The following is a 14,057-nucleotide window of genomic DNA, read 5'->3' as shown; positions in this document are numbered from 1 at the left end:
GCGGCAGCTCCGCGCGCGTCCCGCCCCTCCGCTCCCCCCCGCGTCCCCCCCCCGCGAGAGGACGGGGGAGGGGAAAGGCCGCGGCGCGAGCGCGCGACCCCATCCGCCATTTTGTATCGGAACGGCGGCGGCGCGAGAGAAGCGCGCGAGCGGCCCCGGCCCGGCCCTCACGACACCGCCGAGGTGGGAGCAGCGCCTGCCCGCCCCCGAGGGGGGCTCTGGGCGGCTGTGGGGACACTGCGGGCTCCGGGGCGGAGGGAGTCGCGGTCGGGACGGGGTCGGAGGCAGCGGGGCCGAGCCGGCTTGCGCTGGGGGCAGCGGGGCCGGCTGAGGCACCCGCCCGGCCGGGCCGTCCTCCGGGGTGTGCGAAAGGCAGCGGCGGGAGCCGCGGCCCTTTCCCCCGCGCTCCTCGGTCCTGCGGCCGTCGCTGAGCGACAGAGGGAACTCCGCGGGGTCCGGGGTGGGAGCCGCGGGTGCTCGCGGTTCGGTGGCGGGGGCAGGTGGCGGCGGCAGCGTCGCGAGGCGGCGGGGAAACCTCCAGCTCGCCAACTGTGCTCGTTTCTCCCCCTTCGCTTGTGTAACGCCGGTAGTGACAGGTGGAGCTTGGAGGACTCCGGACCGGGCCTGCCCCGGCCGGGCTCGGCGGCCTCCGTAGGAGATCGCTGTTGTTGCGACTTGCCCACAGAAAGTACGGAAAAAGTGAGCTGTAGTAAATCACCCGGTGACATAACCTTCTTGCAGACCACATGGGAGAAATCCTTCTCAGTGCTGTCCTCCAGTTACAAACATGCTGCCCAGTAAAATGGATAATTCTAAACTAGAAATAGCAACAGTTGGTCGTTTCGACAGATGCTGTGTCGGTACAACAGCTCCTTTACAATAGTTTTCTAACTTGGATTAGTACCATTTATTCCTTACACAAGAAGGCCCGTGAATACTCATAGTTTAATTTCAACAAACCACAATCAGTTTCGACTGTATTTACAACAGAAGTGAGATAATACTGAAAATACAACACTAGTCTGTTGGTACATCATGTACTCCGATTGTTTCTGAGTCCCACTCGTTGCAAGGAAGCATGGCAGCTGCTCTCAGGAACTTTTTTTTAAGTAGGTAACAAAACAGGTGTGACTCTGACAAGTCATTCTTAGTGTACCCAACTGAAGTGTTTCCTGTTTCTAAGGTAACTACTTTGGCAGTGGCTAAACTTAACAGGCAGGGTGAATCTCGGTGGGGTGACTGTCTTATAAACAGGAAGCAAACTTAGTTGGTAATATACCAGTTTGTCCTTTCCACGTTTGTTATTTTGATTCTTTCAGCCCTTTTGCTTTTAAATTCACTCTTAACTGTTACTGCTGTTGGCCTGGTATCTCCAAATCAAACTCACAGCCAGTTTGCTGTCTACCTGTGTCTCTTTGGAGAAATACTATTTATCCTATATAGTGTTCCTAGGTTTTTAATTTATGCTGAAATGGCCACTCTTGGTGTTCAGCTGAGTAAGTGGAAGAGAAACTGTAAACATAACTTAGGAATATAGGACAGTAATGTTTTGTGTCCCCATGATGGGATATAACTAAATCATGTTGGGAATTGTTATCACTGGGAATCATGGTTGAAGCCATCACTTTTTTAGCTAGATTTCTGTTTTGTTCCATAAACATCCCTGATGTATGAATACTGCAGTTTTCCTTGACTTTTGAAATAGCATTTAACTGTTTTAAAACACTTTCTGGAAGGTAAAAAAAGCATGAAGGCTTTAAGAACAGGTCCCTCCTTTTCTTCCCTCCAGCAGAAACTTTATTCTGCAGTGCTTGTCTGAAGGAAAATTGGGAAGTGAGAGTTTCTTGGGGTTTGTTGTTTTTAAACAGTCTGTGTTGAGATGTGAAAATGCCTGAAGCAGCCATGTCATGTTTGATGCATGTCTCATGTATTTGAGGTAGGTTCCAAACTGAAACTTCACTGGCCTGAGTGTATAGGAACAACATAGGTGCTTAGTTCAGCCACACTCTAAACTAAAGTTACTGTGTCTAATCTTCGTGACTTCCAGTTTACTAGAATTGGGTGCAGCTTTCAGTATATGGAATGTTCAGGTGACATTTCTGTTTGTAAACACCTGAATTTGAACTGGTGTAATGAATCAGGAGCTTATTTTACTGTTAATGTGACTTCCACTCTAGGGATTTTTTTCTCAGTAGATTTCAAAGTGGTAGACATCCTGAAATACAAAGTATAGTGTGATTCAAAACCACCTTTCTTCCTTGGATTGCTCTCAGTGTGGGCCTTCAGAGAGGTGTGCTGCTCTTCCAAGTGTTCTGTTTGTTCATGGGTTTGAAAAGAGGGTAAAGGATTGTTCTGAAGACCAGGTTTAGTAGTGGTCCCTTTAGCATGTTTTATGTGATGTTTTTTGACAGGAGTTTAGAACCTAATCAACAAACACATTTTTGTTTGTGTCACTTGAGCTGTTTTATTCTCCACATGCAGCACAAGTGCCCTAAAAATCATACAGCTCTTGAAATCCAGTGGAAATAGTTACTTCTGCAAAATTCTGAAAAAAAAAAATCCAAAGATAGGTTAAAGTAATTTTGAAATTACTTTCTTTGTGAGGCTGTTTCTGAATTTGTGGAAGATTTCAGGTTTGTCAGCTTCAGCACCAAGGCTTACTTACTGCTAGTCATTTCTGGTTAGTAGGGAGTGTCTTTGTCACACCTGATGGGTGGTTTCATATTGGCCCTCTCTATTTTGTGATTTTTGGATTCTTGCCTGAAATTTTATTGCATTTATGTTTTAATCCAACAGAATGCTGCTCTTGAAAAAAAATCTCCTGAAATAGATGCCAAATGTTTTTTGCTGATGGGCTGTTACTTTCCTTAGGAAGTGTTTAGGGTGTGTAATGCTGTAGAATTTGGTAAATATTTTTTATCTTTAAAATGGCTTGTATTGCACAATATAAAACAGCAATATTGTAAGAGCTCCTGAATCCCGTGCCGGGCATCTTAATCCATTACTGTATCATAGGATCTGTGACTGAAAGTAGCTAATTTTGACAGTTAATCTAAATTTTTTTTATAAACTCCCTGTATTTGAGGCCTGACTTGTCTGAACCTGATTTGTCCCATGGGCTGAAAGCTTCTTGAATTGTTGAGGCCATTGTAGAGAGATTCATTCCCACTAAGGATATATGGATTTAAAAATAAAGTCTGCTTCACATAGCATTCATAGCTTCCTTAATCAGTGCTGTAGTAATTGAATTTTAGCCTTGCACTGAATGACCAGAGAGGTATCTGTGCAGTTCTGCTTTGCAGGCAATTCTCCCTTGGTTACTCTGTAGTCTCCTAAGTTAGGTTGCACGGTTTGAACCTCTGAAGTGCTGTTATGTTGCGTGTGTGGGAGCTGTCAGGGTTTGCTGTGTGTCGGGATACACACGGTGCAAACCATATGTTTAGAACGTAAGTAGGAAGCTGTTTCCTCAGCTATTGTGTTCTGTCCTTGAGTCTGCATGTTTGCTCAGGCTCTTCCTTAAGAGGCTTCCCTGAAAGGGAAAATCCCATTTTGCCTCCAGCTTGGATTGTCCAGTGGCACTGCCAGATTTTGCAGTTGGAAGGTGGCAAAGCTTGTTTTGCTTCCCTGCAATCAAAGCATTCCCTGCTTTTTTGGGAGACAACAGAGATGCTAATAGGAGGGTGGGACGGTCAGTGTCCGTGCTCTGCAGGGTGTTTGTTGCATGGCAGCAGGGAGGCTTGAGCCCAGCTTGAGAATTTCAGTGCTAAAAGCCCTGGTTTTTAGGTGGATGGAGTAGGTGTGATTGCTGTGCTGTTTGTATTGGTATGAGGAAAAATGCCCAGAGAAGTGTGGTTTTTCTTCCTAGGGGCCTGAAAGGCAAACTCTGAAATTCTGTTATTGCTTTAAAAAATGGTAAAGTTGAAGTTTTGGGTTATGTCCTGTAGGCAGCTCAAACAGCCTGTGAGTTCTCCAGTCTGGTTGCTGTAATCTGGTGCTCTGATGGGACTGAATTCCCCTTGCTGACTGCTGGTTTTAGTAAGTGCAAGTACTGTGCCAAGGTCTGTGTGCTTGATTTTTAACAAATGCTTTTCAGAAGCTTTATATTGGTCATATATGTTAAACTTTGCCAGTAAGATTACCTTGGAAAGCATGTACTTGCCAAACCCAGTGACATTTTCTAGGTTATTCCAAAAGAGGAATTTAAAGGTTGTTAAAAAAAAAGTCAGGTACTGTACTACTGAGAAATCTTTTTAAACTTTTGTGCCAGTCTTCCCTTCTGCAAAGATGTTCCACAGTCAGTGGCCTTTTAAACCTTTATATATTAAGGTAATGAATTCTAGCTTGTCAGATGTACTAAAAAGAAATGGAAAATTTGTGTAATTCTTACTGCAGTTTTAGACATGCTCTGAAATTCTTTCAGAGGCCAACTGCCTTGTCACTGAAGAATGCTTTCAGTATTACTGCTTGAAAATTTGTTCTTTGTGAGATGTAAGTTTTGTTGCATAAGAATCATCTTGCATACCTTCATTGAGTAGTCGGGGTTTTCTATGGCATAAGGAAAGTCTGGAAGTCAGTTGATTTGACTTTTCTTACAAATAATTTACCCTTATATTTATGTAATAAAATAAACTTTTTCAAAGAGCACAATGGTCTTCATTGCCTCTGATAGGATTTGTTGCTCCCGATGTTTTGAAGTGTAGGCAAATGTTAAATAAGGTATAGTTTCAAGTGTAAGCAAGTGAAAACCTTTGTATAAAGGGAGATGGGAAGAAGAGTTCTAATGGTACCCAGCACAGCCTGTTCAGCTTCCTGTGTGCTGCTGCTGTTGGATCCTGGCAGAAGGAGGCTCAACATGCCGAGTTGTGCTGCTGCAGGAACGCTCCCTGGACTGGTTTGGCCTCAGTTCCGCGTGCCAGGCGAACACATCACTCGAGCCATCCATCTCCATGATGAGGCAGAAATCGTGTACTGGTGGTTTTCACCATGGAGCCAAGACAGCAAAGCAACAGTTTTTATTCTGAAAAAGGGATTTTCAGACTCTTGGCGTAAAGCCCAGTGACCTTTGGGTTTTGTGAGCTTCCAGGCAGTGACTCCAGCTTGATTCTGCCTCTGATAATGCACAGTTCTGCTTCTGAGAGTAGCTTAGGGCTTCCTTCGAGACTCCTCACACTGTTGGATATGCAGGACATGCTTTGGGATGCAATTTTGTCACACTGGCAATCTGTAATTTAACAGATGAGATGTCAAGTGCCAAGTTTTGTGTTGTCATAGAAATTTATTAAGCTGGCAAGCTCTGCTGTTGTAGCTTACTGGAAAGCTGTTTCAGTATAAGCCAAATGTTAGGGTTAGTTTATTGCAGTTCTTTGTGTGTTGCTCATTCACAATTGCTTGTTTTGGTGTGCAGGGTTGAGGCAATACTGCTTGGATGTACTGAGGCAAAATATAGCAGAGATGGTAAAAGCGCGTTTTTAAAATTAATTTGTGATCAATGCTTTGAATGATTCTGACCTCTGATTGTTGCTGTGTGGTGTCTAATTCATTATTCATCTCATTTTCTTCTTTCTTACGGTGCTGAAAGTCATTCTTCTGACTGAGCTGTTTGCTGGCTCTTTCAGACTGCAGAATGCAGAAACAAATAAAAATGGTCAGGTAGTGTAAAAACAACTGAGCTTGTGTTGTGAAAACTTAACAGTACTTCATTTTCCTTGTGAACATAGTTATGTGACATAGCTACAGAACTTAGATCTAATTTAATACTGTTTTCCAGGTGCCATGTTTCAGAACAGACTACGACAATTGAGAAAGAAGAGCTGAAGCAAGTAACACAGAAACAGATACAGGCTCATTGGGGGAAAAAAATTGACCTGTCTCTGAGGTGACTAAAGGGGAATAATGGTGATTTTGCGCCGGGCTCGGCCGCCTGCTTCCGCCCCAACCAGCAATGAATCTTGACTCGCTCTCGCTGGCCTTGTCTCAAATCAGCTACCTGGTGGACAATTTAACCAAGAAAAACTACCGAGCCAGCCAGCAGGAAATACAGCATGTAAGTAAAGTGATATGGTGCTACACAATAAATTTTGGAAAGAGAACTGGGGTTTCTCTGCTCGTTTGAGTTTGTACTCTGCGGTGCTCTTGTGTATGTTACTGTTTGCTGTTTTCTGTGCTGTTGGGAATTGCAGGGTGTGTCTCATAGTCCTGCTGGTTCATCTGCCAAGTCATGGAATGCAGCTCAGAGCTGAGACCAGTATTAACTTTGTAGTTGAATATCAGGATTAACTGCTGCTCCTGAAAAGCGGTATGCAGAGCTTTCCTAACTCCTCCTCCAGGTTAAATCTTTCCACTTTTGGACATTCAATAGAACACTGATTGGGAAGGGAAGGAAAACGTATATATTCAGTGTTCAGAGCTGTTGCACTGAAAGCATGAGTATGTTGTAATTTACCTCTAAATGCTCTTTCTTCCCTTGATGGAAGTTTTTTTCTTGTTTTCATTCAGTGACTCATGGCTTGATGGTGAAGCCAAGCTGACTGTCTTGGCCCGGAGTTTTCAGAAGGCAGGCAGAGTAACTGCATGTTGAGACCCAAATATCTGTGATCTGGGCGAGAATTCTGGCTTAACTGACCTTTTTAAAAATAGCTCTGACTTGCAGGGTGGACTGAAAAGCATTATCTGCAGAGGAGTGCTTAGGAGGAAGTGAATGCTACTGAGCTAGTTTTAGAAACTGGTTTAGTTCAGTTCCCAGCAGACAGCTGGGCCACTTAATGTTGGGTTTTTTCCTGCAGCAGTGCAATCCTGCAGCGATTTGAATCAGATTAGAAGGCCAGAGGGCTTAAGCAGTGAGTTCTGTAACATTTGGTGTAATTAAAAGTGCATTCATTTCTTATCTTGAGGTGAGAGTGATTTCAGCATTATTGGCTGCTTTAAATGTAAGATGGAATAGGTCTCTTGTAACTTTTCTAACTTTACCATGTTTTTGCAAGTTCAGTACTCCAGGGGCTCATTTGGGATCATGCTGTCCTTTTGATCACTGTTAGTTTCAACAGATGGTTTTTGCAGCAAGGTGTGACTGAAGCATGACTTGATTTGGGAGAAGATACGGTTTATCTGCCATTCGGTTGGAGCATAGCTCTCTAAAACAGGGACAGATTGTTCCGTACCCATCAGCAGGCCTCTTAGCCTCACTGTGATGAGAGACTGGAACCTGGTCTGTGGAAATGGCTGGTTTGTGTGTGGTTATAAAACAGATCTAGAATTTCAAGACTAAATTCCTAAAATCTTAATCCATTGTTGTCTTTTTTTTAAATTTTATTTTCCTGGTATTGCTTTACTTTTGTGGTTGCTAATACAATATTTCCTTAGTTGAAGAGACATATGTGCATGGTGTAACTCTGCCTCATGGTATACTGCTTGGGGTAAATGTTTGGCATGATTCACTCAATTTTACAAAGTTTCCATCTAAGCATGTAGAGTTGTGGGAATTCATACTTGGAGTTGTTCTTGTCACAGCTGACCAAAATGACACATATTTAGATACATCACTTGAGTGTAACAGTGGCAAAGCTTGATGAATTAATTTCTTTCTAAGTGTGCTATCAGTAGTCATTTAACCTAGCTAATGCTTAAAAAAATAGAATATATGTTTAAAAAACTCCAAAATATTTTATGCGTTTGTCAGACACGAATTCTAAACCATGGCTTCCTCTGAAGTGAGTTTTTGTGGTCTTGTTTTCCTGAAGTGGTAAGGAGAGCCTGGTTGGAGAGGGGGAACGGGCTTTGTAGACAAGTTTAACTAGGAAAGCAAAACTTTTTGAATCTAGAAAAACAGAGTTATTTTTTGTCTAATCCTGTATTTGCCCAAACATGTTGGCTGATAAATCCAAATACATGTGGCTCAAGCTTTATCATAAATCACGGACTGGTTGATGTTGGAAGGGAGCTGTGGAGGTCATCTGGTCCAACCTCCTGCTCAAGCAGTCACTTAGAGTGGGTTACCCAGGAATATGTCTGGGCAGCTTTTGAGTGCCAGCATGGATGAAGACTCCACAACCTTTTCCTCTGTCAGTGCTTTGTCACCCTTGCAGTAAAAAAAAAAGTCTTTCGATCTTATTTTATGGCTGGATACACTGTCACATAAATGTATATCAAGGCTGCCAATACAAAGGTTTTTTTCAGCTCTTTCTTCAGAAAACTAGTAATTCTCATTCCTTGTTTCCTGGAAGAGCTTTTTTGTGAATGTAGTTAGATTTGAAAGATGATATGCCGCACTTTCAGCCTTCTCTTCCCTTCTTTCCCAGATGTTAAGTTTTCAAGTCATTGTCCTTTGGAAGATGCCTCAGTGCAAGGAAGCAATCTACTACTGATGCAGAATAGTTGTGTGGAGAGCTTTAGTATGTATGGTTTTCTTTGGCATCTGTTTACTTTGATGAATTCATCTTGGTCACAGCACCAAGCAGTTCCTTAGGAAATTGATCGAGCTTTTTGTCAGTCTTGCTACCACATGCAGATCTTTGTATTTGATTTGGATTGCCTAAACAAACTGCCTGTTTTCTGAAGCCTGAGCTAGGTAGTAGAATTTGCTGTCAATTCAGGTTTGCTGCCTTTTGCACCAATCTGAGCATCTTCCTGGTCTATGGCTGCCTTCAAAGGCAGAGCTGTCACCACAGCTGGACTGTTTACTCTGGACTGACATACCACAGGCATGTATATTATAGCCTCTGGTCAAGAAGCAGAGCTAGATCTGACTTGGAAGTTTCTTTCCAGTAGAACAAAACTTGGCAGCCACTGGAATAAGCAGGTTCTGTGGGAAAGGGAGGCATAGTGTCAGATAACAGTAGAAAAATTGAGATGAAAACAGTCAAACATCAGAGCTCGAGCAGGCAGAGCCTAAAGCAGCCCTGTTTGTCTCTTTGCACAAAGAAACTACTGGCAAACAAGAACATTCATGACGGGTGAAGCAGTGGACTGGGTGGAAGCAGTCAGACCAGAGCCAGAGCTGCAGGTTTTTGCTAGCACATTTGTGTCTCTCCTGAAGCTAGAAAAGGGGAGACAGTGGGAAAAGTGTTGCCAGATGTCAGAAAAAACTTTCTATGTAATATTCCCTTAAGTCTTAAAAGACTCTGGAGCAATAGCAGTCAGGTCAGTCATGGCCAGGAGACAGTGCAAAAGCTGCCTGCAAGATCAGTGAAGGTGTCTTATAATGGCTTGTCTTTTGGAGAAATTGGTGCTATACAGGCATTGCACAGGTGCTGTCCCATGGTTGTGTTCTTGCAGAGTTAGGCACTGCAGCTATGGGAAAAACTGGGGAAAAATGAGGCCATGGTACTGTGTGGAGTTTGAGCTGCTTTGGTGGCAGAATCCTTGGGGTGACTTTTTTACTTTTTAAGAATACCACCCCTGACATGCATGGCTTCTGTGTCAGTGACTTGTGTCTGGCTAGATTCTCTTTGTTGATACATTTGTTTGCAGATAGGATCAATGGCGTGGTTTCTAGGATACCGATTAAAAGGAACACTTATAGCAGTTTTGTTGAAACTGTAGATGATTTAACTACTAGAAGTACTGCTGTATCCATGGTACTAGACCCAGATCTTGCTCTGTTATGACTGCTACTAAGCTGGTTTTTTGATACTTTTTTCCAGATTGTGAATAGGCACGGTCCCGAGGCAGACAGGCATTTACTACGCTGTCTATTCTCGCACGTGGATTTCAGTGGCGATGGTAAAAGCAGTGGCAAAGATTTTCATCAGGTACAGTTTACACCAACACTTCTGTTTATTAGTTTTGATTGTTAAAAATCTGTGGTGGGATTTGATCCAGGTCAAGCACAAAGGCAGGTTAGAAGGAGTAGCTTCAAGCAAACTTCTTTTCTGGTTATATGGCCTTTCAACTGCAAGAACTTTTTACCGATCCTCAGGTCAGAAGATACATTGCTGATACCTGGCTTATAATCTCTTGATGTGTAAAAAAACCAAGTTGCATCAGTACAAATGCTCTTTTTACCACATGCAGTGCTGTAGTTTGAAAGCCTTTCTGTGTATTTTAAGAGTTTGTCCAGATCCACTAGCTGACACTTGTGGTGCTATGTCTATTGGTAGGAGTGTTTTCATCCTTAAGCCATTTTGCCGCAGACTTTTTAGCTCATAACCATGAATCAAATACTCTTGGATTATCTCTTGCAATGTGTGAGGATGTTTACAGAAAGCAAAACATTGCAAGTATGATGGGGAATGTTTCATCACTTTGTCAGTCTTAAAAGCAAAGCAAACCTGAAGAAAGCTTAAATGAAAAGAAGCTAGTTGATGTTAGTGAGAATTTGGGCACTTACATAAGTACTTTATCTTTTAGTTTTTCTGTACACAGTGGACAGTAGTTTATTTTTATTGTGCTGTTACGGAACTGAGTCTTCAAGTTACCTTGTTCTTTTCAGACTCAGTTTCTGATCCAGGAGTGTGCGTCGCTGATTACAAAACCAAACTTTATCTCGACGCTGTCATACGCCATTGACAATCCCTTGCACTATCAGAAGGTTTGTATACTTCTTGAAGGGGATCCCAGTGTCAGAAACTGCACTGAATTGGTCTCTAGGAAACTAGCTGGTTTTCTGTTGTGTTCCCTTGTAGTAAAATCTTCAAAAACTGAGCTTGCCTGGTTGGTGTGGGGGGTTTTTTTGTTAAACTAAGCAAGTCAGTCAATCACTCAGAATGACTGTAGACTTAATTTTAGTACTTTATCTAATATTTGTACCTTATGGCTTGTTTGTTGCAAGAGAAGCAAAATAAATCATCAGTATTCCTGTTTCTTTCAATATGAAAGCCGTGATCGTGGTTTAATAGTGGCATATATGGAAGAAGCTTTTACACTAGATGTATTCAAAAGTAGTTGGAAAGTTGTTTAGCCATGGAAGCTTTGTGTTAACCTGCAGCAGAATAGTTACTAATATTCCAAGCTTGCAAATAGACTTTAGATAGTCTGACACATTGCAAATTAGACTAATCCCACAACAGCTTTCATGTTAACTCTTCTTACCTGTTTCAGAGTCTAAAGCCTTCACCTCATTTATTTGCCCAATTGAGTAAAGTCATCAAATTAAGTAAAGTTCAAGAGGTAGGTAACACTTATTTCAAAAATACTTCATTTTTTTTTTTTTTTTACTTAGCTAGTTAGAAAGGATGAGGTCCCCTTACTATGATGTTTGTTTTTGTTTGTAGGTAATTTTTGGTCTGGCTTTACTGAACTCTTTCAGCTCAGATCTGCGAGGTTTTGGTAAGTTTTCTGAAGTACTGCAGCAGAGACAGCCTTTTTCATCAATGGGCTTTCTAGGCGGGTAGATGGGGCCTGACCTGACTTTGCAATCAGTGGTGCCATTAGGAGGGGCAATAGGTAACACAGTCATCTTATATGAAGTCGAAGGACTGTTTCATGAATGACTTGCTTGATAGTGAATCAAGTTGGGATGTTGTGATACCTTTACTTGTAGTTGTCCATTAATATTTGAGTTCTCAGGTACGAGATTTCTGTTTAAATCTGAACTGTTGTGGCTTGTGGTAAACAAACTCAAATTAAGAGAATGTTACCTAGCTGAATGAATCTCATATTAAAACAGAATCCCAGGTTTTGACTCTAACCTCTTCTGTTTCCAAAAGCTGCCCAGTTTATCAAACAGAAACTCCCGGATCTTTTGCGCTCTTACATTGACGCAGACGTCAGTGGAAATCAAGAAGGTGGCTTCCAAGATATTGCAATAGAGGTCCTGCACCTTCTCCTCTCCCATCTCCTCTTTGGGCAGAAGGGAGCCTTTGGGGTAGGACAGGAGCAGATTGACGCTTTCCTCAAAACATTACGTAGAGGTAAGTTAGTTCAAGAAGCCTGACCAGATGCAGATTTTGAGATTGATTTTCATTACTTGCTGTCAGTGCAGAGTGCTGAAGTGGTTGGGAGCTTGCTGAATTAGAACTCAATACATTTTCATAGTTCTAAACTGACAGTAAAGTACCACTGTTCTGGTATGAGGTCCTAATGTACTGTTTTGCTTTCAAAGAGTGATAATGTGGTCTCATGTTTTTGAAAAATTGTGATAAATAACCATTGAGTAAGGGATATTCAAGTCTGTATGGGATGGTATTTGTGGATTTAACTAAAGCAGCTCAGTGCACTGTAGTTGAAAACCCCCTTACAGAGTAAGGAACATACTTTGCCATCTCAAACAGGTGCATTTTAAGAACTGTTTTATTATATTAGATGCAGATCCATGACAAAACACGAGCACAGTGAGGGAGGTACTTCTGAGTTAAATTCTGGTTCATTTCTCAGAGGAAGCTACCCTTCATACAAAAGCAAAATATTTGTTCTGATTGTTTAAATGTAACTTCTTAGTTCATACTTATTTTAATACAGATTAGTGCATTAGCTTGTGTAATTCCTGATACTTTGCTTTGGGAAATTGGGAACTCTTCTCTGAGTGGCCCTGGAGGGTATGGAGATGTTATGTGTCATCTTAAAGATGGTGCTGTCTCAGGAAGGCCCACCCACAAATTGTCTTTGCGGCTCTCCACTGTGAGCAGAACTCTCACCCACAGATCTGATCCGCCATTACTCGTCTCTGTTAAACTTTGCCTCCCAGGAGGGAAAAAAGGAGTATTTACTCTTTCCATGCCCAAGTGTCTGCATTACATTTGCTATATTTCCTAGCCTCAGTAGCAGATCCTTTGTTTCCTAATATTTCCTGAGTTGAGGAGCAGCTTTTGCTGGACTGCTGTATTATTTCCTGCTCTGTGCTTTTTTTGGATGACCGCTGTTAGTAACAGTCTAGTTCTAAACTTACACCAGCACAGCTGCTGGCCTTTTGGGCAGCTGCAGAACTTCAGTGAACCTGCATGAACCTAGTCTAGTCTACATTCTTTTTCTCTCAGAATATCCCAGTGCGAGTAGAGAACTGAGAATGGGATGGAGGGATGCTGCATCAGTGCCCTCTTGATTTCTGCAGCAGCAAGACAACTCTAGCACAGTAGTGGAATAATTTTGAATAGTCTTTCAACATGCAACTGGTGTTCTGGGTGTTTTGACACTTTTTTGTTACTCTTGCCTTTAGATTTTCCCCAGGAGCGTTGCCCTGTGGTGCTTGCACCACTTCTATACCCTGAAAAACGGGACATTCTAATGGACAGGATCCTGCCTGATTCTGGAGGGATAGCCAAAACCATGATGGAGAGTTCTCTGGCAGATTTCATGCAAGAAGTTGGCTATGGCTTTTGTGCAAGGTTTGTAGGAAATGTAATTTTCAGGCATGTAATTTTGGGTGGTGGTGGTTTTCTTTCTTGTTTCTTGAGACAAAGGGTAAAGAACACTTTAGTTACTAAAATAACTAGAATCTTATCAAGTATTAGGAGGTAGTTTATTTGGATTTCTGTTGTATTTTGCTTTCTTCTAATGTGTATTACATGTCTATGGACACTGTATAGGATTTTGTTATGGGAAGAAGTGCTGCATAAAAGGATTCACATTTGTGAAGGTTTCATAAGAATTTGACTATCACCCTTTTTAAATGAAAACAAAAGTGGGTAGGCATAAATTCCAGCTAAATCCTACTAGAGTTTTGGAAGAACTTTGCTCCTGTGCCAGGCTCCTCTTAGCTCACTGTCCACATGACATAAATTATAGAAAAACTGAAGATGGTCTCACTTCAAGAGAGTAGACCAGCAGCAACTTTCTGTTTGTACTGGATTTTCATCAGTGTGGTACTGATCAAATGACTGCTAATGGTTGAGATTCTGTAGCTGTAGACTCAAATTATCGTAGTGAATTGCTAGAGTATCTTGACAGTTGCACCAGTTTTTGCCTGGTTAGGCTCATTTTGGTAAAAATACAACTGTATTAAACTCATCCTGGGTTTGTGTGTATTTTGGTAGGCATACATTGCCCACATCCTCAGCAGTGTTCCATATTCTTGCTCCCTACCCCAGTCTGAAACATTAGAGGGGCAGCTGTGGACTTGCTGGAGCCATGTGAAACATGCTGTTGTCCGTAGAGGTGTGTGTGTTTATGGGGAGTCATGTCAGCTG

General features: G+C 42.2%; 1 protein-coding gene across 4 annotated transcripts in view; it reads left to right on the top strand.

Annotated features, from left to right (window-relative positions):
• The first annotated feature begins 78 nt into the window (after nucleotides 1–78).
• Nucleotides 79–14,057, top strand: part of CNOT1 (CCR4-NOT transcription complex subunit 1) — a 56,041-nt gene continuing 42,062 nt past the window's right edge. For all 4 annotated transcript variants that reach the window (XM_069027327.1, XM_069027325.1, XM_069027326.1 and 1 more), the window contains exons 1-8: nucleotides 79–183; nucleotides 5,768–6,043; nucleotides 9,639–9,746; nucleotides 10,427–10,525; nucleotides 11,035–11,103; nucleotides 11,208–11,262; nucleotides 11,643–11,846; nucleotides 13,088–13,256. In XM_069027327.1, the coding sequence (XP_068883428.1) occupies nucleotides 5,942–6,043; nucleotides 9,639–9,746; nucleotides 10,427–10,525; nucleotides 11,035–11,103; nucleotides 11,208–11,262; nucleotides 11,643–11,846; nucleotides 13,088–13,256 (806 nt within the window). In that variant the 5' untranslated portion in view covers nucleotides 79–183; nucleotides 5,768–5,941. The remainder of the gene's footprint in view (nucleotides 184–5,767; nucleotides 6,044–9,638; nucleotides 9,747–10,426; nucleotides 10,526–11,034; nucleotides 11,104–11,207; nucleotides 11,263–11,642; nucleotides 11,847–13,087; nucleotides 13,257–14,057) is intronic.

The sequence above is a fragment of the Aphelocoma coerulescens genome, chromosome 11 (genome assembly GCF_041296385.1).
Source record: "Aphelocoma coerulescens isolate FSJ_1873_10779 chromosome 11, UR_Acoe_1.0, whole genome shotgun sequence".
In the NCBI taxonomy this organism is placed as follows: domain Eukaryota; kingdom Metazoa; phylum Chordata; class Aves; order Passeriformes; family Corvidae; genus Aphelocoma; species Aphelocoma coerulescens.
This window is presented reverse-complemented; position numbering and strand designations above follow the sequence as displayed.